Source organism: Erinaceus europaeus, chromosome 11, assembly GCF_950295315.1.
Source record: "Erinaceus europaeus chromosome 11, mEriEur2.1, whole genome shotgun sequence".
NCBI lineage: Eukaryota > Metazoa > Chordata > Mammalia > Eulipotyphla > Erinaceidae > Erinaceus > Erinaceus europaeus.
The window spans coordinates 108,061,082-108,084,469 of record NC_080172.1 but is presented as its reverse complement, the minus strand read 5'-3'; the positions used below and the strand labels follow the sequence as shown (position 1 = coordinate 108,084,469).

The window sequence follows — 23,388 nt, the reverse complement described above, 5'->3', positions numbered from 1 at the left end:
CCTCCGCCAGCGCTGCGGCTGCGACTGCGCCGCCCTCGGCCCCGCCCCCTTACCCATCCCTCCCCTCCACCTCCTCGCGCACGCATCTACGTACGCTGCTCGGCAACCAGAAGCCCCGCCCCATCCCGCGGCTCCTTGTACGCTGCGTTCATTGGACCCCAAGCTCGCCTCGCTTTCGGGTTACGGTTGGTTTCCCAGCTCACGGGACTCAGCCAGGGCGGCCTGCGATTGGCCGGAGACGGAGGCTGGCCGAAAACTGAAGGAGGCGGGGCTTGACTTAGCTGCTCGAGGAACTGTCGTGAATGGAAAGGAAGGAACCCAGAGCGGAAACAGACTTGGGGCGTCTACGGCAGTGCCTGTTGTGTGTGTGTGTGTGTGTGGGGGGGGGGGGGGAGGTTATCGAGAAGACCCAGCGACTTTATGTTTCTCTTCAATGTAAAGATGTTTGACCCCCCCCCCCGGTTTAAACCTGCATTTGTCCGTAGGTAATGCCACTCTCAGCAGAATGTGAGGTTTGTTAGAAATGGGTTTTGCATCAGGCTCTGGAGAGGGCGCGCCTAGCACAAGGGTCCTCTGGGCAGCGGGAGACCAACGCACGGGAGAGAGCGATGGCGGCCGGGCAGGGCGGATGTCTGGGGCCGGCGATTGGGCTGCGGTTACTCCTGGCCGCTGTGCTTCAAGCGGTGAGTGGAGCTCACGTCCGCGACAGTCCCAGGGCGAGCGACTGGGAGCGATTGCATTGAAGAGCACGGCACGTGGAGGCCATTGGGGAGCCGCCCTGGAACTAGGTGTTGGTCCTGGGTTGAGCGACACCCATGGCCGGAATGCGACGTGGCTCAGTCAGTGTGTCTTTCCCCGCCCCTGGTTCCTAGCGGTTCCTTCTCTCCAGACTAAATTGGAGACTTCATCTTGATCCTTTGCAGTACAAAAAAAAAAAAAAAAGCTGAGGACTGGGTGGTGGCGCAACTGGTGGAGCGCACAGGTTGCAATGCGCAAGAACCCGGGTTCGAGCCCCCCTGACCCCACCTACAGGGGAAAAGCTCGAGTGGCGCAGCGGGGCTTCGGGTGTCTCTCTGTCTCTCTCCGTCTCCGTCACCCCCTTCCCTCTCGATTTCTGGCTTATTCTATCCAATAAATAAAGATAAGTTTAAAAATAATAAGATCTGTGGATCGCACCCTGGAGACAAAGCAGGGAGACTTTGTGCAAAATATAAATGGACAATAAATGGGCAGAAATGCAAAGGGCTTCCAAATCTTTGAGGGAAACCTTCAGATCTTGGTCCAGGGTACACTTTCCTATTTACTTCTCTCTTTTAAGTAGTCTCTGTAGTTCTTTGTTTAAAAAGAGAAGGGAAGAAGTTTTATCTCAATTTCTCTGGCGTCTATATATACTCATGGATGCAGTCTTCAGTGACATTATAAACTGATTTTCTGAAACTACTTTCTCTCATCTTAAAATGGGACGTTGTTGGCAGGGATAGATAGTATAATGGTTATATAGAGTCTCGTGCCTGAGGCTCCAGAGTCCCAGGTTCAATCCCCTGCACCACAATAAGCCAGAGCTGAGCTGTGCTCTGGTTTTTAAAAATTTTTTAAATTAAAAAAAAAAAGATGTTGACCAAGATTTTTTTTATTTCACTTGCTCCTTAGAACAGAACTTAATCTTTGGAGGAGGAGGGAAAGAACTCATTTTTAGGTTACTTTCTTACTCATTCACGAAATAACTAAATTTATTGGTTAAATACATTATCCAAGATTTGAGGGAATTAGAGCTTATACTTAAGTCCACTGTGAACAACTCGCTTTTCTTTTATCAGTGGGTTTGAAGCAAACACCTTTGCTCTTTTGCAGAATTAAAGCTAACTAGAGGTGGATTCTCTAATTAGCATTACAGCCCTCCATTCTGGGATTTGGTGCCTTAGGAGATTTTCAGAGGACCCCTCTATATTGTCTACCTTTAAAGGATCAGTGGCCAACCTTAGATCACCTGAGTTCATTGCCAAGTAAAGATAGAGAGATAGATGATATTTCAAGTTGACTTCTGTTGATTTCAGGCTTTAACTGTTTCAGTTATGTACAGCTTTGTAACCACACCAGAACTTTGTGGCTTGAAGTAAAAGATTTCTCTTTCTGGATCTGCTTAAGAATGCCTCTGTGTTGAAATAGTCTATCAGCTGAACTGAAGAGTTTAAAAAAAAAAAAAAAAAGCTTCATTCATACTTGGTGTTCTAATCAAAGACAGTTTGATTCTCCTGTATGTGCCTTTCATCCTTCAGTAGGCAGCCAAGCTATATTTATGAAGAGGCAGAGAGAACCAGAAAATTGCTCTCCTACAGCCAACCCTGGGGGTTGAACTTGAGACATCCTACTTGAGGGTTCAACACTGTGCCCCGCGGTTGTTTGTTTTTCTCACCAGAACAGTTTATCTTTGGTATAGGGTTGTGACTGGAATTGAATGTGAAGCCTCAGGCATGAAAATCTTTCTGTATTACACTTATGCTGTCCCCTGGGACCTAACAAACCTCATTTTATATCAGCCCCTTAGGCAGAATTCTTAGCAAACATAAATCACAATGCCTCCAAAGGCCTAGCATTGAAAGCACTTCCACCACATAATATGTATCAGGTCAAATACCAAAAAACAGTTTGGAATTCAAGGATGGAATTTTTTTTTTTTTTTACTCCATCTTTGCATGGGAAGAATGATGAAATCATATGCTAGGAAATGGATATAACAGGATTAAAAAAATGTTTGGCAGTAAATGATCTAATTATAATAGCTGTCGACAATTTCCAAAACATACCTGGGTGTCATCTTTGAGTCCTTCCTTTCTTTATATATCTGACAGCCAGGCAGTTACTAAGTCTTCCAAGTCTTGATTATTTTGCTTCTTAAATAGCTTAGAACCAGTGATCCAGGAAGTGGCAAATAGATTCTTAGGTGTGAGGTCATTCTCTAGCATCACATATGCCTGAACAAAACTGTGGCATTTCTCTTCCTCTTCTCTCATTAATGAATAATATATGTATGACACTCATTTATTGTTTAACCCCTTTTTTAATATTTTATTTTCCTTTTTGTTGCCTTTGTTGTTTTTATCGTTGTGGTTATTGTTGTTGTTTTTGATGTCGTTGTTGCCGGATAGGACAGAGAAAAATGGACAAAGGAGGGGAAGGCAGAAGGGAAGAGAAAGATAGACACTTGCAGACCTGCTTCACCGCCTCTGAAGCAATCCCCTCCTGCAGGTGGAGAAGGGGGGGGGCAGGAACCGGGAATCCTTATGCTGGTCCTTGTGCCATGTGTGCTTAACCTGCTGTGGTACCGCCCAACCCCCTAGTCCATTATTCTAGCTGCCCGCATCTCCTTAAAAACAGCTTCATGCTTTGTTCTTTAAACTTTTGTAATCCAAATGGTTATCTTTACTTCCTAGTTACCCAAACGAATAATTAATTATTTAAATAGTTCTCTTTCCTTTCACTCTCCAAATTACATTAATCACTAAGTCCTTTAAAATGTTAAGTAAAGGGAGTCGGGCAGCAGCGCAGCAGGTTAAGCCCAGGTGGCGCTAAGCACAAGGACCAGCCGAAGGATCCTGGTTCGAGCCCCCGGCTCCCCACCTGCAGGGGAGTCACTTCACAGGCGGTGAAGCAGGTCTGCAGGTGTCTTTCTCTCCCCCTCTCTATCTTCCCCTCCTCTCTCCATTTCTCTCTGTCCTATCCAGCAACAATGACATCAATAATAACTACAACAACAAAACAACAAGGGCAACAAAAGGAATAAATAAATAAATAAAATTTTTAAAAAATACAAAAAGGAAAAAATCTTGAAAAAAAATGTTAAGTAAAAACCACAACAACCCTGGGTCCCTGCTCCCAGAGAGATAGAGAATGGGAAAACTATTGGGGAGGGGATGGGATATGGAGATTGGGTGGCAGGAATTGTGTGGAGTTGTACCCCTCCTACCCTGTGGTTTTGTTAATGTCTCCTTTCTTAAATTAATTAATTAATTAATTAATTTAAAAAATGTTAAGTAAAAAAAAGGAAAATGTTAAATCATGGGGGCCGGGCTGTAGCACGGTGGGTTAAGCCCACATAGTACCAAGCACAAGGACCGCCACAAGATCCCGGTTCGAGCCCCGGCTCCCCACCTTCAGGGGGGTCACTTCACAAGCAGTGAAGCAAGGTCTGCAGGTGTCTATCTTTCTCTTCCTCTATCTTCCCCTCCCTCTCTCAATTTCCCTATCCAGTTATTTTTTTAAAAGGGTGGAGGAGGGGGAATGGCTGCCAGGAGCAGTGAATTTTTAGTGCAGGCACCAAACCACAGCGATAACCCTGGAGACAAGTAAAAATCTTCTCATTCTGCTTGGTTTTATTTTCACAGATATCGAACTATCCAAAGTCAACACCATTTTTGATTGTCCATCTTATTTATCTGGTCTGCCCATCTCATTTCCTTTCTTTCTTTCTGTTTGTTTTTTGTTTACCAGAGAACAGCTCTGCTGTAGTTTAAGGTGGTGTGAGGGATTGGTCCTGAGACTTAAAAGCCTCAGACACAAAAGTCTTTTGCTAACTATTGTAATGACTCATTTATTTATTTATTTTAACTGAATCTGTTTTGGTCACTGCCATATATTTTTTGTTTGTTTTCAATTATTTTATTGGGTGGGGGAGATAGCATAATGGTTATGCAAACAGACTGCCATGCCTGAGGCTCCAAAGTCCCAGGTTCAGTCCCCCGCACCACCATAAGCCAAAGCTGAGCAGTGCTCTGGTGTTTCTGTCTCTTTCCCTCTGCATTTCTCTCTCTAAAAAAAAAGAAAAGAAAGAAATGGTCTAAAAAATAATAAAATAATTATTTTTATTTATTATTGAATAGAGACAGAAATTGAGGGGAGGGGAGACAGAGGGCGAGAGATACCTGCAGCCCTGCTTCACCATTTGCCCCTGCAGGGGGGGACCAGGGACTTGAACCTGGGTCCTTGTGCACTGTAATGTGAGCATTTAACCAGGCGCACCACTATCTGGCCCCTTTATTTTTAAAAATGATTATTAGTGACTTACATAATTATAGGATTACAGAGGTACAGCAGAGTTCTGCCCCACCCCACCCTGCCCCCATTACTTTTTAAGGTAATATCTGTTCTCCAGTCTTCCCTAACCAGACCGATTTGGCCTGGTACTTGGTTATCTGATCTGACTTCGTTTTCATTTTTCACCCCTCCTGGGGCAGCAAAAGAGGATAGATGGAGAATTAAGAGTCATTTGTTTTTAGTATATCACATATCATAACCCTCCCTCAGTAGTCTTTGTACACAGTCATTTCACTACTAAACATACCTTACCAACTGTGATATCTACTTTTCTCTCTGCAGTATTAAAAGCATGCTTTTTTTTTTTTTTTTTTTTTTTTTTTTTAGATTTACTAGTGAGAGAGGAAGAGAAAAGAGAAGAGGTACTGTAGGATATCAGGGATTAAACTCTGTGGACCTCATGCCTGAGAGTAGCACAGCGGGTTAAATGCATGTGACGCAAAGCTCAAGGACTGGCTTAAGGATCCCGGTTCTAGCCCTGGCTCCCCACCTGCAGAGGAGTCACTTCACAGGCGGTGAAGCAGGTCTGCAGGTGTCTATCTTTCTCTCCCCCTCTCTGTCTTCCCCTCCTCTCTCCATTTCTCTCTGTCCTATCCAACAACAATGACATCAGTAGCAACAACAATAATAACTACAACAATAATAAAAAAAAAAACAAGGGCGACAAAATGGAAATTAATAAATATTAAAAAAGAAAACTGTCCCAAGTGTAAGAGTCTCTTTGTGCTCCATTGATAATATTTTATTTCACAGGCACCTTCACAGTTTTATCAGATACATATATATAATAAGTTGCATATATGCCAAATATGTGTTATATAAATACTTAGTAATACATATACTATGGAAATTAAATTATTTATAGTTACTTAATGAGAGCGCAACCACAGAGCACCCCTCCACCATGACACACGCAAGCCCTTCACTCTGCCTCTCCAGCCACCATTTCTCTTTGATAATGCTTGACATGTGACATTCTGTCTCTGAACTAACTCTAGCCCTATAGAGAACACCCCATCCTTCCTGTTGATTGTTTAACCCCTGGTGACAGAGATAGCTCACCCACGAGGGCAGGGTCCTTACCCTGCACAAATTCCCAGATTCTAGCCCCAGCACCCATGGAATGGAGGAGGGGTTACGTAGTGGAAGGACAAACTGGCTCTGTGTGAAATAAAAGAATGAAAAATTTGCCTAAGAGTGGTAGTGTAATGCATGCTTCTGGCCACAGTAGTGGGGAAAACGCCGTGGTGACATGTATATAAAAAGTGAGTGATGCTTAGTATATAATTGAGGTAATTGATGAGGGAATTCACAGGCAAAATTCCTTAAAAAAAAAAAAATGGCAGTGCAAGGCCTCCTGGGGCACTAACCCTGTATTCTAGGTTCTATCCCTGTGTTAGCTTCATAGGTGTCTGTTAACAGGGTTCCTAATTTAGGTATAAGTAAAAAGGGAGTAGAAGTGGGTCAAAATAAAAACACTTGATCTCTGCTCTCACTCAAAAATCCGGTGACTACAAGTAATATTACCTAGTAAGTGCATACTAACCTGAAATCTATTGAGGACAGGGGTCAGTTTTTCATTCTTTCTCTGAATATGGTCCCCATGGGACAGTATCTTAACACATCAAGCCATCTTCCTTAATTGGGTAAAGGCAATGATAGAGTGATTATGCAAATAACTTTCATGCCTGAAGCTCCGAAGTCCCAGATTCAGTCCCTAGCACCACCATAAACGAGGGCTGACAGTGCAGTGCCTTGGTGAAAGGAAGACTGTGCTCTTCCCCTGCGTATTCTCCAGTGCTGTCATGCACTGCTGTGTTCCCTGACTTGCTCTCTCTTTGTTCCCTGTAGACTCTGCCTGTTGAATTTATGCTCGTGATGCCATGCAAGTTAGTGCAAAGAAGACAACTTTTTTTTTTTTGCCTCCAGGGTTATTGCTGGGGCTCAGTGCCTGCACTAAGAATCCACTGCTCCTGGAGGCCATTTTTCCCATTTTGTTCCCCTTGTTGTTACTCTTGTTGTCGTTATTATTGTTGTTGTCATTGCTGCTGCTGTTGGATAAGACAGAGAAATAGAGAGAGGAGGGGAAGAACCAGGATGCTTACACTGGTCCTTGCCCTTTGTGCCATGTGCGCTTAACCTGCTGGGCTACTGCCCGGCCCCCAAAACACAACTTCTAAGGAAGTAATGTTGAGTGCTAGTATCTGATTATAATCTAAGCCATGTTCATTTACTCTTGACATCAGATTTTCATTTCGTTCTCTATAAAATAAGACATGCAATGAAATAAAAGACTCACCAGGCATCTTCTATCCAGATTTGCAAAGTCAGATATAATAGCACTTTTCCATTTTCTCCTATCACATCTTACTCTTGTAGCACACTGATCCAATCTTAACTGCACCATGTCTGTGTAAATGCTATGTCCTTCCACTCTCCATACTTAATCCTGTGCCAATATTTTTGTTGTTGTTCATTAGTAAGTGAGGCTTGACTACTCTAGGATGACTTTTTCAGGGAGAGAAAGGCAGAGAGACAGTTAGAGACCACAGCAATGAAGCTTCCTCCAGTATTGGAGGCGGAGACTCCAAACTATGTCATGCACATGGCAGAGTAGCACATCATCCAATCAAGTTGGCCCAATCTGTTTCAATTAGAATATAGCACAACGGAAGATAAGTACTTTCATTAACTGACCTAGGAGGTAACACATTGCAGAAAGCTTTGCACTAGGTCCTGAGTTTGACACCCATACACACACATCAGTATCACATACGCCACAGTGATGCTCTGGCTCTCTTCTACTCTCTCTCTCTCTTCTCTCTCCCTCATAAATACACTTTTTTTTTAATTCTTTTTTACTTATTTATTCCCTTTGTTGTCGTTGTTTTATTGTTGTAGTTATTATTGTTGCTGTTGTCATTGGATAGGACAGAGAGAGATGGAGAGAGAAGGGGAAGACAGGGAGAGAAAGATAGACACCTGCAGACCTGCTTCACTGCCTGGGAAGCGACTCCCCTGCAGGTAGGGAGCCAGGAGCTCGAACCGGGATCCTTATGCCGGTCCTTGTGCTTTGCGCCACTGCGCTTAACCCACTGTCCTACTGCCTGACTACACAGTTAAGTATATTTTTAAATATATATTTAACTGTGTTTATCTCTGCAGCACAGATAGTAAGATTGGATAGTCTTTGTATACAGATGACACACAAGTTCTTGTGTTCATTTAAAGGAAGTTTCTTTATTAATGAGATGGAGAGGGGAGAAACAAGTCACTCTAACATACGCAGTGCTGGAGATTGAACGCAGGACTCAATACATGCAAGTCAGGCACTTGTGCCCACTGCACCACTCCCCCAACTGCCCGTATCTTTTATATATTTTGTTGTGCCATCAGTATGTGTGCATGTGTGTTCATTTAAATCTCTGAGATGTGAATAGTCTTTCTGAGCGTCATTCTGTTACCAAGATATCTGCAGTTTGTGTAGGCCTCTAGTTAACCTCGCCCATAAACACCAAATGAGGGCAGGAAAGAAAGCTCCCCTGGTAGGGTGCCTGCCCCCACAGGTTCAAGTCCTGGCACAACATAGGTCCTGTGGCACCGGGGGGTAGGGGGAGTCTAGCACTGTAGTATCTCTCCCTCTCGCTTTTTTCTCTCTCTAAATGAAAAAGTATCCTGGGAGCAGTGAATCCTCCTGTGTGCAAGGACCTGTGCAGCCAAAAAATTTAAAAAGAAAATAGAATTCCTGGGCAATTCGTGATTGTTGAACTGCTTATTCCTGTCTCTTCTGTAGTGTCTAGTGTTTTTTAAGAAAAGGAAATAAAATCCTTGCCAATGCTGTAGGTGTCTGTTTCTCATTCAGAAAAGAAAGGGTGGGATGACCTCTAGGAATAGTGGAGTCATCTGCAGATACCAGGCCCCAGCAAGAACCTGATAGCCCCCTCCAAAAAAATTTTTTTAATTCTTTTTTTTTAATTTTTTATGTATTTTCCCTTTTGTTGCCCCTTTTTATTGTTGTAGTTATCGTTGTTGTTATTGATGTCGTTGTTAGATAGGACAGCAAGAAATGGAGAGAGGAGGGGAAGACAGAAAAAAGGTGAGAAAGACACCTGCTTTACCACCTGTGAAGTGACCCCCCCCCCCGCAGGTGGGGAGCCGGGGGCTCAAACCGAAATCCAAAAAAGAAAATTCTTGAAAATGAAAAGGAATATGAAAACATTAAAAAGTTAGAAAAGCTTGATTCTACTAAGTGGGGTAGGGAAGTGGGAGAGGCCAGGTGGAATAGTTGGCAGTAATGAGAATTAAATCTCTTCAACCAGCGAATTGAATTGACTAAAAAGGAAACTGGGGAGACGGCCAGAGATGTAGCTCAGCGGGTCGAGGGCATGCTTCTTTCCTGGAGTGGGGAGTATGTAGGGAAGAACTGAGGTGGGATTGCTGCTAATTATAGAGTGTTTAGTTCCGACTTTGTAAATTCACACCTCAGAGTCTCCAGTTTTTTCCACTGCCTATGCATCTGAATAGCTCTAATTTAAAGTTAATAGCAATGTGACACTACCAGCATTCTAATGAGGGGCACTGGTAGAATATAAGGTGATTTAGCCTGAAGATGCAATCAGGGTATGCTTGAACAGTAGGAGGGGAATATTCTAGTACTGCTTAGTAGGGAGGCTGGCGGAACTGTTTTCTTTCTTTTTTTTTTTTTTTGTTTTTTGTTTTTTGTTTTGTTTTTACCTCCAGGGTTATCACTGGGGCTCAGTGCCTGCACTACAAATCCACTGTTCCTGGAGGCTATTTTTCCCATTTTTTGTTGCTCTTGTTATTGTTGTCATTGCTGCTGTTGTTGGATAGGACAGAGAGATATCAAGGGAGAGGAGGGAAAGATAGGAAGAGAAAGTCAGACACCTGCAGACCTGCTTCACCACCTGTAGAGCGACTCCCCTGTAGGTGGGGAGCTGGGGGCTTGAACCGAGATCTTATACCAGTCCTTGCACTTGGTGCCGTGTGCACTTAACCTGCTGCGTTACCACCCAGCCCCCAAGAACTGTTTTCTAAAGTGCCCCAAGTGGTATTCAATTCTGCATTCAACTAATACATGATACCCATTGAGAAGGGCAGTATAGAATGCTGATTGTATATACCTACCACTCGCGCAAACCACCCCCTTTTAGGTCTGTGTATTCATAATGGTCAGCATTTTCCTGTGATTTTTTTTTTTTTTTTTTTGTGACATGCCCAGTAATGATGCCTGATAGATTCTGTTAAATATGTTGGTTAGTAACAGTGGGTAAGAGCAGCCAGGATTTGAATCTGGAAGCCGCCACTCATTGGTGGCTGTATAGACTCATTCATTACCGTCACATTCCTGAATGTGTGAATCCTCTGTGAAATAGGGATGTTAGCACCAATAGGCTAAGAGTAAAGGCTGGGACAATGTAACTGGCTTAGCAAAGTGCCTGGTACTGTGAAAGAGTTTGATGTAAATAAGGTTCATCTGCTAGCTTGCCCACTTGCTTTTATCTCAGGTCTTTATATATGTTTTATTGATCCATAATGAGACAAAGAGAACCAGATATCACTCTGGGACATGTACGCCACCAGGTATCAAACTCAGGACCTCATGTTTGAAAGTCCAAGGCAGGGGGGTTGGGCAGTGGCGCAGTGGGTTAAGCGCATGTGGCACAAAGCGCAAGGACCGGCTTAAGGATTCCGGTTCGAGCCCCCGGCTCCCCACCTGCAGGGGAGTCGCTTCACAGGTGGTGAAGCAGGTCTGCAGGTGTCTGTCTTTCTCTCCCCCTCTCTGTCTTCCCCTCCTCTCTCCATTTCTCTCTGTCCTATCCAACGACGAACAACATCAACAATGGCAATAAAAATGGCCTCCAGGAGCGGTGGATTCATGGTGCAGGCACCGAGCCCAGCAATAACCCTGGAGGGGAAAAAAAAAGAAAGTCCAAGGTGTTATCCACTGTGCCACCTCCCAGACCACTATCTTAGTTTTTTTTTTCCCCCTCCAGGGTTATTGCTGGGCTCGGTGACTGCACTATGAATCCACCGCTCCTGGAGGCCATTTTTCCCCCTTTTGTTGCCCTTGTTGTAGCCTCGTTGTGGTTATTATTATTACCATTGTTGATGTTGTTCGTTGTTGGATAGGACAGAGAGAAATTGAGAGAGGAGGGGAAGACAGAGGGGGAGAGAAAGATAGACACCTGCAGACCTGCTTCACCGCCTGTGAAGCGACTCCCCTGCAGGTGGGGATCCAGGAGCTTGAACCGGGATCCTTATGCCTGTCCTTGCGCTTTGCGCCACATGCGCTTAACCTACTACGCCACTGCCCGACCCCCCACTATCTCATATTTCTAATCTGTACAAGATTACATGAGAAATCTATGAGTTTTCTGAAAGTAAAAAAAAAAAATTGTTGAGTGACAGTAAGAAGGTACAGGATTCTGGTCAGTCTGCAATGAAATCCAGACATCCAACCCCAATCTTAATATTCTGCAACAATGTGAGAGAATTTAAGTGCTAAAGGAATAGGAAGGTGGAGTCAGGGAAGCTGCTTTCCAGCTGAAACTTGCCAGAGCTCAGTGCAGAACTCTAGAGGTCACACCACATTGGCTCAGAGTCCACAGACTCATAGGGTGTGTTCACAGAGGATCACTGTAGACATCCAGCCCTACAAAACCTGGGTCAAAATGAAGGGCAGCACATCAGTAAAGGGGAAGAAGCAAAATTGGGAGTGACGGTAGCTCTCCAGACTGGACAGCTGGCGGGGGCTCCGGGAGGAGTCGAACTGGAAAGTAGTTCCTCTGTCAGCAGACCCCAAGGGCAGACTAGACTGAGGCCGGAGCAACATGACCAGCATAGGTATCTGTCTGCACGGTGTGTTTCTCTTTCTTGAAAGCTTTGTGAGCATGGCGTTGTGTTTTTCTTTCTTTCCAGGTGTCTGCATTTGGGGCAGAGTTCTCATCAGAGGCATGCAGAGAATTGGGCTTCTCCAGCAATTTGCTCTGTAGCTCCTGTGATCTTCTCGGACAATTCAACCTGCTTCAGTTGGGTCCCGACTGTGGCCGATGTTGTCAAGAAGAAGCACAGTTTGAAACCAAAAAGGTTGTATTTTCTCGCTTGTATGTTCATATTCACCTGGTATTCACTAGCTGATTTAGTCGGTAAGGCGCAATATTAGAACTTGCTTTGTCAACTTTGGTGAAGTCTTTGGCCTTCGTTTTCTTTGTTTTTGTTCTTGTAGCAACTTCTTTTAAGTTTGGGGGTTTTGTTTGTTTGTTTTGCCTCCAGGGTTATCGCTGGGGATCACTATGAATCCACTGCTCCTGGAGACATTTTTTTCCCTTTTGTTGCACTTATTGTTCTTATTGTCATTGTTGTTGGATGGGACAGAGAAAAATCGAGAGAGACACCTGCAGACCTGCTTCACCACCTGTGAAGCAACTCCCCTGTAGGTGGGGAGCCGGGGGCACGAACCATGATCCTTGCACCGGTCCTTGTGCTTTATGCCATGTGTGCTTAACCCCGCAGAATTGCCGCTGGGCCCCCCTTTTTTAAGTTTTTATTAGGGTTATTAATACTGATTTACTAGATTGTAAAATAATAGGAATATAATTCCATGCACCTCCCAGCAACTTTTTCCTAGTCCACTGGCTCAGTCAAAACAAATAAGAATGAAAGGTTCTATTTTACCACGACCCCATCCTACAATGGTTGTCCCACAAAGGAGGAGCAGAATCATTAAGCATCCTATAGCTCCCCAGTCTTCACAACTTTTGGCCACATAAGACCAAAAAATAATCAGGGGGCTGGGTGGTGGCATACCTGGTAGAGCATACGTTTTACCACACGCAGGGGCCCAGTTTCTAGCCTCTGGTCCCCACCAGTGAGGGGAAAGCTTCACAAGTAGTAAAGCAGTGCTGTAAGTCTGTCTACCTCCCCCACCCCCTTCCCATACAGTTTTTCTACAAAAAGTGGCAGGGGATACCATGAGCTATGAATTTATTGTGTAGGCACCTAGCCCTAGCAGTAAGCCTAGGGTCTCTATCCCACAGTACTAATCAGTGCTAGAAACTACTCTTACTGATCAGTCACTGCTACTCAGGGGTTTGTTTGTTTCTAGATTTATTCATTTCATGAGACAGAGAGTCCAGCATATGTAGTGCCAGTGTTGAACCAGAGCATCCTACATGCAAGTCATCTGATTACAGTAGTTTTTATTTTAAATTAGCAAATCTTTATTCCTCAATTACCCAGAGTCTCTAATGTTCCTGTTGTTTGGTATTTTTTCATGATGATATTGACAAATTTGTCTGTATCAAGGTCTCAACCAACATTATAGGTCATGATTTTTTAAGAAAAATTTCTGGCTAAAAAAAGTCAAAGCATTTATTTTTGACATACATGGAAATTCTCTAGCCAGTTACAAAGTAACTGGAAATGAGCTTAGACATTGGCCAAGTTTTAAGTGTCGGTCTATCAGATAGAGAATACTACTTACTGGTGCGTAAAACCTACAAACATGAAATGGAGGCGAAGCTAACTGCAAAGAGATTGTAGTCACTAAAGATGTTAAGTAATGTTTGGCGACCAGTGTAAAAAACACTAGGGCTCCCAAGTAATATTACTATTGTATAATGACACAAATATTTACAGAGTGGTAGTAGCCAATAGCAGTTACCAGGTTCTCACTCTATAACAGTTCTTCCATTCATTTAGAATGACCTGATTTGCATGATTCTCACACCACTCTCAGACAGCATTATCCCCATTCCATATTTGCATTTGAGGTATAGAGGCCCTGCCTAGTTATACAACTAATAAATGACTGTAACCATGTAACATGTATACATACATAACAACAGTTTTAAAGTTTATATGGTTTAAACTGAGATACTTGACTTTATTTCTTACATTTTCTAAATGTGACATTTCACCTACTTTTAATATGAAAGCTAATTGTCAATTCTTTCAGTTATTACACAGTAGGATCAGCTAGTCAGACATATTAAAACATTCTTTACTATAATTCTTGATCTATCTCCAGATTGGCTTACAACATTTCCTAAAGGTTCTTATTTTAGAGTCAAAATGAACTATATAGTTTTGTCTTGGTTATAAACTCTAATGCCAAAATAATTCTACAGTCATTGCCCTCTGAGTAATTAATACACATGAAAATGGACGGCTGGAAATCACTTGGCAAGATATTTTGTTGAACTAAAGCATAATTATCAAATTTTGTGAAAGTAACTAGGAGAATGTCTAATAAAATGAAAAATGGAAGGAGGAATCATTGAATCTCTTCAAGTTGATATATTAATAATGCATATTCATTGTAATTATGGAAGTGGCTAACAGAAGAACCAAAAACAAGCAACTAAAAACTCGTGGTGGGGTGGGGGGTGTGGTGTGGGCTAAGCAGTGCACACCCAGTTAAGTACACATATTACCGAGAACAAGGACCCAGTTTCCAGCCCTGCTCCCCACACGCAGGAGGGACGCTTCACAAGTGGGGAAGTAGGTCTGCAGGTGTCTGTCTATATCTCCCCAACCCTCTCAGTTTCTCTGTCCTGTCAAATAAAATGGGGGGGGGGGAGATTCTTGATTGGGGAAAGTGGAGTTGTTTTCTAAGTTATGCACTTCGGTAGTATTTATTTCCAGGTGTATTGACTTATTTAAGAAGTTCAAGGGCAGGTGGGGAAGCTCAGCTGTAGTACAACCAGTGAAGTGCAGACTTTGTATGTGCAGGGACCCAGGTTCTTTCTCTCTGGCTCCACCCGCAGGGTAGGAAGTTTCACAAACGGGGGAGCAGGCCTGCAGATACTGCTCTGGCTCTGGCTCTCCCTCTCTCTGTCTCATGCTCTATCAAGAAAAAAAAAAAAGATAATTCATTGAGCTATGTGCGTGAAAGTACACAAAAGGACGGGTATAGCCATTGGCAGGTCAGGCTAATATCCACTGCTTGCTTTATACAAAAATTAGTGCTAATAAGTTAGAAAATGATGTGTCATTGCTTGCAGCATGTAAAGGCAGAGTTGTGAGAATCATGGCAAAGATAAATGAGGTGGGTTGACTATGGTGACGGGGTAATTATTGAAGTGGGATCTGTATTTCCTTAAAAAAAAAAAAACAAGGAATTTCCTATAGGCAGGAGATAAAATTAAGGAGTGATCAGTAGTAAACTAACATCAGATTTGTGTGTTAGTACTTGGTGGTGTGAATGACAGTTGAAAGGGAAGAGGTGGGCATACTGCTGTTAGAAAATAATTCATCCTGTGGTTTTCTGGGGGCATTGTCCAAGGGCATACTGTTGCTAATAGAATAGAGATGGGGCTGATGGGAAATAGATTTAGGTCGTAAAACCAACAGAATTTATTGACTAAATTAATTAGAGGAGAGAATATGATGAGAAAAGATGACCCCACGATGTTCTCATCTGAGAAACTCGTTAAGTCCAAAACTAAAAAGCTACAAAGTTAGTTAGTTGCCAGGCAGTATTTACCTGTTAGCTACAAGGTGCCTCTACATCAAGTTTTCTTTTTGAAGAAACATGTTAGATTTTTTTCATCTAGAAAACTATGAATTTTATCAAGAATGGGTGCCTTATTTGTAGATTTTTTTCATCTAGAAAACTGTGAATTTTATCAAGAATGGGTGCCTTATTTGTCAGAATAAACAAACACAAAGTGTGGCTAGCCTGCTTCCTTTTGTCCTAGTTTCATGTTGCTGTTCTTTGTAATATTAAAGCTTCTATATTACTATGATTTTTTTTTTTAACGTTTGAATCTGTTCCCCTGTTTTGTTTGTTTTGTTTTGTTTTTTGTTTTTGCCTCCAGGGTTATTGCTGGAGTTTGGTGTCAGCACTGTGAATCCACTGCTCTTGGCAGTCTTTTTTTTCTTTTTTCTCCATTGGATAGGACAGAGAAATTGACAGAGTAGGGAGAGATAGAGGGAGAAAGACACCTGCCAACCTGCCTCACCACCTGTGAAGTGACCCGCCCACCCCCTCCTGTGCAGGTGGAGAACCCAGGGGCTCAAACAGGGATCCTTTTGCAGGTCCTTGTTGGTCATCATGCCAGGCACCCTGCACTTGGTCTGTTTACATAATCATTGTTTTGTCTGAGTCCCGCCCTGCCTGCAGGGCATTGGTTTAATCCCCACTGGTTAGATGGAAGCTTGCTACTTTTTGGGTCTTTTCTCCTCTCCACCCCCTGTCCTACCCATTTCCTTTTCCAGCCTGCCACTTCCGCTTCGGAAGGTATAAAGGCAGTTCTTTTCTGATCAATAAAGGCAGGATTGCATTGCATCCAGCTCAGCCAGAGTTCCTGGTTCCTCTCCGGCATCACCAGGTTGGCTCCAGTCGAGTTCTCTCCAACCCAGAGAGCACGTGCCTGGGAAGAAACACCCTCAGGCTACCCCGACAGGTCCTTGTGCTTCACACTGTGTGTGCTTAACCCGGTGTGCCACCACCCAGCCCCCATCTGTTCATACTTATGCTTGAGGTATACTAGGTGATTGTAGACTTGATAGAGAAGTCATAATTTGTGAGAGTAATAATAAAAATTTACTTTTTATTTCAGATATTTATTTCAGATATTTCTGAAGGAGGATTACAAGTTTCCATATTTTTATTATAAACAATAGAATTTGATATTGGAGTAGTGACAGCAATGTGAATACAAAAGAATGGAGTTCCTTTTTGAAAAACCAGCTTTTAATCTAATGTATAACCATGCAGTTTATTTCAAGGCTTTTAAAATTTGTTGAATCTTAGCCTTCTGTCTGGTTATTTATTTATTTATTTTTGCTTATTTTTTTAATGAGGTGCTAACGAATGAATCTAGGATCTCTCACATGCATGATGACACCTAGCTGCTTATGTAGCTAAGTGATTACTCCATGTATACCATTCATGGGGCTCTCCATCCGTGCTCTCAAGAGTTCTCTTGTGCAGAGCAAGGGATCCAACCCAGGAACCTCATGCATAAGAAGACTTGGGCTTTACTCACGGAGCTGCCTCTCAGACACTGTGAATGATGTTTTGACTGAATATCAGTCTTCTGTAGTAGCAAGAAAATTGCTTGTATTTTTTAAATATGTAGGAGCATTGTGGCGTTTTTTGACATATACGGTGAAGAGAATGCACAGGTTCTGTAGCTTGAAAAAATGTTTACCTGCTGATCCATTTCAACAGAAGTTCATTAAGGGAAATTGTTAGCATTTGAGTTATATTCGTAATGTGATATGGTTTTAAGGATTTGTTTAACTTTTCTAAAAAGATTTTATTTATTTCTCATGAGACAGAAAGAAATCTGTACTACTGAGCTCTGCTATAGCATAAGGCAGGGCAAAGGATTGAATCTGGGGGCCTCAGGCATGCAAGATAGTGCTATCTCCTCAGACCTAAGGTTTAATCTCTTTTTTTTTCCCTCTATTGGGGGGTGTTTTACATTCGACAATAAGTACAATAGTTTGTACATGCATAACATTTCTTATTTTTCCACACAACAATACAACCCCCACTAGGTCTTCTGCCATCCTCTTCCAGGACCTGAGTCTCCCACCCACTAACTTTGGTGCAATACACCAACTCCAGCCCAGGTTCTGCTTAGTGATTTCTCTTCTGATCTTGTTTTTCAACTTCTGCCTGTGAATGAGATCATCCCATATTCATCATTCTGTTTCTGACTTATTTCACTTAACATGATTTCTTTAAGCTCCATCCAAGATGGGCTGAAAACAGTGAAGTCACCATTTTTAATACCTGAGTAATATTCCATGAGAAAAAATAATCACTCTTTTATGGTAAACTGGAAATCCAGTAGTCACGATTTCTTCCGAGATCAGACGAGATCAGGCATGTTCAGGGTGGTATGGCCATAGACCACGTAACATGATTTCTTCAAGCTCTATCCAAGATAGGCTGAAAACTGCAAAAGATTTAATCTCTTAAGTTAAAAATCAAATAGAATTCTCACTAAGTATCTATGCTCAGTTGACCATTCTGGGGGGGAAAAAAATGTAGGAATTCTTGAAAATGTTGTGAAGGACTGTGTGAGACATCTTACTTGTGCACTGTGCAGATTCATTGTCAAATCTCCGTGGCTCTTTCTGTTTTCAGTTAGATTTGACAATGTTCCAGGTAAAGACTTAAACTCTCTTTGCTCTTGTGTTGGAGTGGGACAAGGTAATCCTATCCAGTATTCACATTTGGGTGTTTTGTTTTGTTCTTAATTTTAATGTTAATGTGAAAGCTTTATTTCATAACTGGATTTTTTAAATTTAGATCAATTTTTTTTTATTTCTGTTTTTTTCTCTTGTAGCTCTATGCAGGAGCTATTCTTGAAGTCTGTGGATGAAAATTGGGGAGGTTCCCTCAAGTCCAAGGTATATAGAATTCACTTTAGTGAATACTCAGTTTAATATTACAGTAAGTCGACTATTAACTTAAATTTGGTTTATTTGAGGTAACTTTAGTTTACAATGACAGTGAGTGTTTTCGATACACAATTTCATACCTCTAAATAAGTTAACAACTTGGGTTTAAGTCCCAGGGCCCCACCTGTAGCAAGGCAGCTTCACAAATGGTGAAGTAGGTCTTCAGGTATCTCTGTCTCTCTCCCTATCTTCCTCCCCACTCTCAATTTCTCTGCCCTATCTAATCAAAAATAAAACTAAAAAAGGGCAGGAAGGAATATGTTCACCATGAGCAGTGAATTCGCCCTGTGGGCACCAGGCACCAGCAATTTTTTACTGATGGCAGTGAAAAATAAAATGTCACCACGTCACCACACCCACTATTATCTCCCCACCAAATTTCATGGGATCCCTCCCATCCTGGAAGTCTGCACCCTAACCCAAAACTCCTTTGCAGTCCAAATCCAAAGCTTATCTTCATTGGATGTTGCTTATTCTCTTGCATGCTTGCTTTCCTTCCTTCTATTTTCTCTTAAAGATTTATCCATGAGAGAGAGAACCGGAGTTTCACTCCGGCATGTGCAGTGTCAGGAATCAAACTCTGGGCCTCATTCTCGAAAGTCCAGTTTACTGTCCACATGCCCCTCCCAGACCAAAGGTGCTTGTTTATTTCTTCAGTTTGTATTGCTTCTTGAGGCAAGCTTGAATTTGGAAGTAAATACTTTGAATCCTTCTTAACTTATTTCTTCTTTACTTTTAAGCTTTTGTCAGGAGTGATAAACCCAAACTCTTCAGAGGACTACAAATCAAGGTAAGGTGATTCAATTGAAATTCGTTGTAAGTTTTTGTTTTTTTTTTAAGATTTTATTTATTTATTTGTGGGAAAGATAGAAGAGAGAGAAAGAACTAGACATCACTTTGGTATGTTGTGCTGCTGGGGGATTGAACTCAGGACCTGAGGCTTGAGAGAGTCCAGTCTGCTGAGCTACCTCCCAGACCATTCTTTTTAAGTTTTTAATTTATTATTACTGAAAGAGAACAAGATCATTACATTAGCAGTCTTATTTTTTTTTAATAATGTAGTTTTGTGGAAAAGTTTATTAGGAAGTACATAATTTTCTTTATTATAAACATCTTGCATTGTTTAGTGTTTTGTTTTTTTCTTTTTGCCTCCAGAGTTATCACTGGGGCTAGGTACTGGCACTACAAATCCACTGCTCCTGGTGGCCATTTTTTCATTGGATAGGACAGAGAGAAATTGCGAAGGGAGAGAGAGAGAGACACCTGCAGACCTGCTTTACCACTTGTGAAGTGACCCTCCCTCCTGTAGGTGCGAAGTTGGGGGCTCGAACTGGGATCCTTGCTCAGGCCTTGCACTTCGCACTGTATGCGCTTAACCCCGTGCACCACCACCTGGCCGCCATTTTATGCGTTCTTTACAGTTGATGAGCCAGTATTGGTTGGCTATTACTGTTAATTGATTCCATAGTTTGCACCAGGACTTGTACATCTAGGAGTTTTGACAAATGTACACTATGTGCCCCATTATAGCATCATACAAAATAACCCCTAGCTCTAGAATGCCCTCTGCTACATCCTCTCATTCCTCTCCCACTATCTCCAAATTTGTTGTTAATGGTTGATCTTTTTGCTGTCACTACAGTTTTGTTTTTTCCAGAATGTGATATAGTTGGAGTCATATAGTATGTGAACTTTCAGATTGTGTTTCACTTAACATTCTGTTGTTGTTGTTGTTGTTGTTACTCATTTTGGATGGAGACAGACAGAAATTGAGAGGGAAGTGGGAGAGAGACACCTGCAGCCCTGCTTCACTTGGGGGAAGCTTAACCTCTGCAGGTGGGGACTGGGGCTTTGAACTTGGGTCCTTGTGTACTTAACAATTAGATGCTTTAAGTTGCTTCACATCTTTTCTGTTGTTAAACAGTCTCAAAATGAAAATAATTAATATTGTTGAAGTACATCTTAATTGTTTCCAAATTTTGTCAGTATGATTTTTTTGTAGACATGTGTTCTCAACTGATTTGCTTGATTACCTCAGAGCACAATTTCTAGATTATATTGTGAAACTGCCAAGCTGTCTTTCTAGGTGCTACCCAGCAGCAATGACTAAGATTCCTATTGTCCTTGCGAGCATTAAGTGCTGTCAGTGATCTCGACTTTAGCAATTCGAATATGTATGTAGAATCTTCTCACTGTTGTTTTAGTTTGCAGTTTCCTAATTGGTCATCTCTCCATATAGTTTATTGGATGACTTCATAGGGTTTCCCCTCCTTCTCCTCTCCCGCCCCCCCCCCAATTTGCATTGGGACTAACTCTCCAGGCAGATTCTTTAAAACTGAAAGAGGCAGAGACAGGGAAATGGACACTTCAACGCTTCATTTGTGGGGCTGAGCTCAAATCTGGGTCATGTCCATGGCAAAGCAATGGACTATCCAAGAGCTACTTTGTCTGCCTCAGAAAGCAATTAAACTTACCAGGGGTAGGACGGTAGCACAGCCTGTTAAGCGCACATGGCACTAAGCGCAAGGACCTGCGCAAGGATCCGGTTCTAGCCTTGACTCCCCACCTGCAGCGGGGGTCGCTTCACAAGCTGTGAAGCAGGTCTGCAGGTGTCTCCCTTCCACTCTTGATTTCTCTGTCTTACCCAACAACAATACTAATAACAACAATAATAAAGACAACCGAAGGGAAAAAATAGCCTCCAGGAGCAGTGGATTCGTAGTGCAGCAATAACGCTGGAGGCAAAAAAAAAAATTATACATTTAACTACTGTAAACATAAGGGTCTCTGACTCTTAGTATTTTCACTTTGTGCTGTAAGTAGCTGGTGGTTTGTTGTTTTTACATTTTGAAATTACATGATCATTAGATTACTTTAAACAAAAAAAAAAAAATTAAACCAATACAGAATTGCCTCATAATTTATGCACATGACATATTGTAACAGTGCTCTTATACCATCAGTTTCTTTTTTTATTTTGAACTTCCCTGCTGCCTCCATGAGATTTTAAGCTCAGTGGAGAATTTCATAGTGCCTTGCACACAAGAAAGCGTAAATCCCAAATAAACTAATTCCATTAGGTCCTTTTCTCTTTAAAGTAGATGTTGTTTCTACTTTTTATGAAATCCCATTAAATTATTTTCTTTTTTTTTTTAAGATTTTATTTATTTATTCATGAGAAGATAGGAGGAGAGAGAAAGAACCAGACATCACTCTGGCACATGTGCTGCCGGGGATCGAACTCAGGACCTCATGCATCAGAGTCCAAAGCCTTATCACTGCACCACCTCCGGGACCACTCATTAAATTATTTTCAAGACTTCCTTTACGACCTTTGCAATGTTACCGTTTTTAAATTTATTTATGTATTTCCTTTTGTTGCCCTTGTTTTATTATTGTAGTTATCATTTGTTGTTATTGATGTCGTCGTTGTTGGATAGGACAGAGAGAAATGGAGAGAGGAGGGGAAAGACAGAGAGGGGGAGAGAAAGATAGATACCTGCCGATCTGTTTCACTGCCTGTAAAGCGACTCCTCTGCAGGTGGGGAGCCAGGGGCTCGAATCGGGATCCTTACACCGGTCCTTGCACTTTGCATCACGTGCACTTAGCCCGCGGCACTACCGCCCGACTCCCTGCAATGTTATCTTAAATGTATTAGGGACCAGGTAGTGGCGCATCTGGTTCAGCGCTCACACTACCATGCCCAAGGACCCAGGTTCAAGCCCCTGGTCCCCACCTCAAGGAGGGAAGCTTCACGAATGGTAAAGCAGTCCTACAGGTGTCTCTTTTTCCCTACCTCCCCTTTTCCTCTCAATTTCTGTCTCTATCCAAAATAAATAAATAAAATATATTTTTTAAGTTTTTTTTATTAAAATTGGATATAATTGAACTGCATTGAATTGATTTGGATTTTATTCGAGGCTAAGTAAGGAAACTCTGAGGTGAAAGTAAAGCGGTGCTTTGTCTTGTCGTAGTATGTTCGTGGTTCAGACCCTGTACTAAAGCTCCTGGATGCCGGCGGGAACATCGCTGAAGAGCTCAGCATCCTCAAATGGAACACAGACAGCGTAGAAGAATTCCTGAGTGAAAGATTGGAGCGCATCTAAATCTTCTGTCCTCATCGTCGATTTGTTACCTTATCCCAGGAAATATTCTAGCACCCAGAAAACCACTTGAGTCTTGCTCCCTTCCATTTCTTGACCAATGCTCCTGTGAGGCATAAAGTTTCGAATCAGAAGCCAAAGTGCCCTCACTGCCTATCGTAAATATCTAAGAAGCTGGCATGGTTAACAAGATCCATTCTTTATGAATCGTTAGCCCCCTACATTTGTTGATGCCACTCCCAAAGTGCTTCACAATAGACTTGTGGTTAATTATGCAGATGATAGTTTCTGATAATTGGTCCAGTTTTACGAACAACAGATTTTTTTTTTTTTTTAATTCAGTAGGCTAATAAGGGAGATGATCGCTATAAGCTCCATGTGCCCTGTGCTCTTCCAAGTAATGACAGAAAACTACAAAGGAAGCTCCCCTGAGCCTCAGCAGCTTGCCTGCTTCTCCGGTCCCCTCCTATTTTTATATCACTCAGCTTTTCTTTCACTAGAAACACGACAGTTTTCAATGCATTGTAGGAAGACTCTCTAGCTTCACCATTATGAAGCACACACACAGTCTCCACTAATAGCAGTACTCACAAAGGTTTGCATCCATGAAGGCTACATAGAAAACCTTACTGAGGATTTGTGTAGATCTGATGCTCAGCAAACTTCTGTGTTTTACAGTCTTACCCAGAGAATCAACTTAAAAATCATTATTTCTAAAACCAAAATATAAATAAAAAAGCTTTAAGCAAT

General features: G+C 42.2%; 1 protein-coding gene across 1 annotated transcript; it reads left to right on the top strand.

Moving 5' to 3' along the window:
• Positions 1 to 528: 528 nt before the first annotated feature.
• SELENOF (selenoprotein F) lies at positions 529 to 23,388 on the top strand. The gene is made up of 5 exons (XM_007529960.3): positions 529 to 683; positions 12,031 to 12,198; positions 18,420 to 18,483; positions 19,275 to 19,324; positions 22,510 to 23,388. Exons 1-5 carry the CDS (start codon positions 609 to 611, stop codon positions 22,639 to 22,641), a joined length of 489 nt encoding a protein of 162 aa, XP_007530022.2. The 5' UTR covers positions 529 to 608; the 3' UTR covers positions 22,642 to 23,388.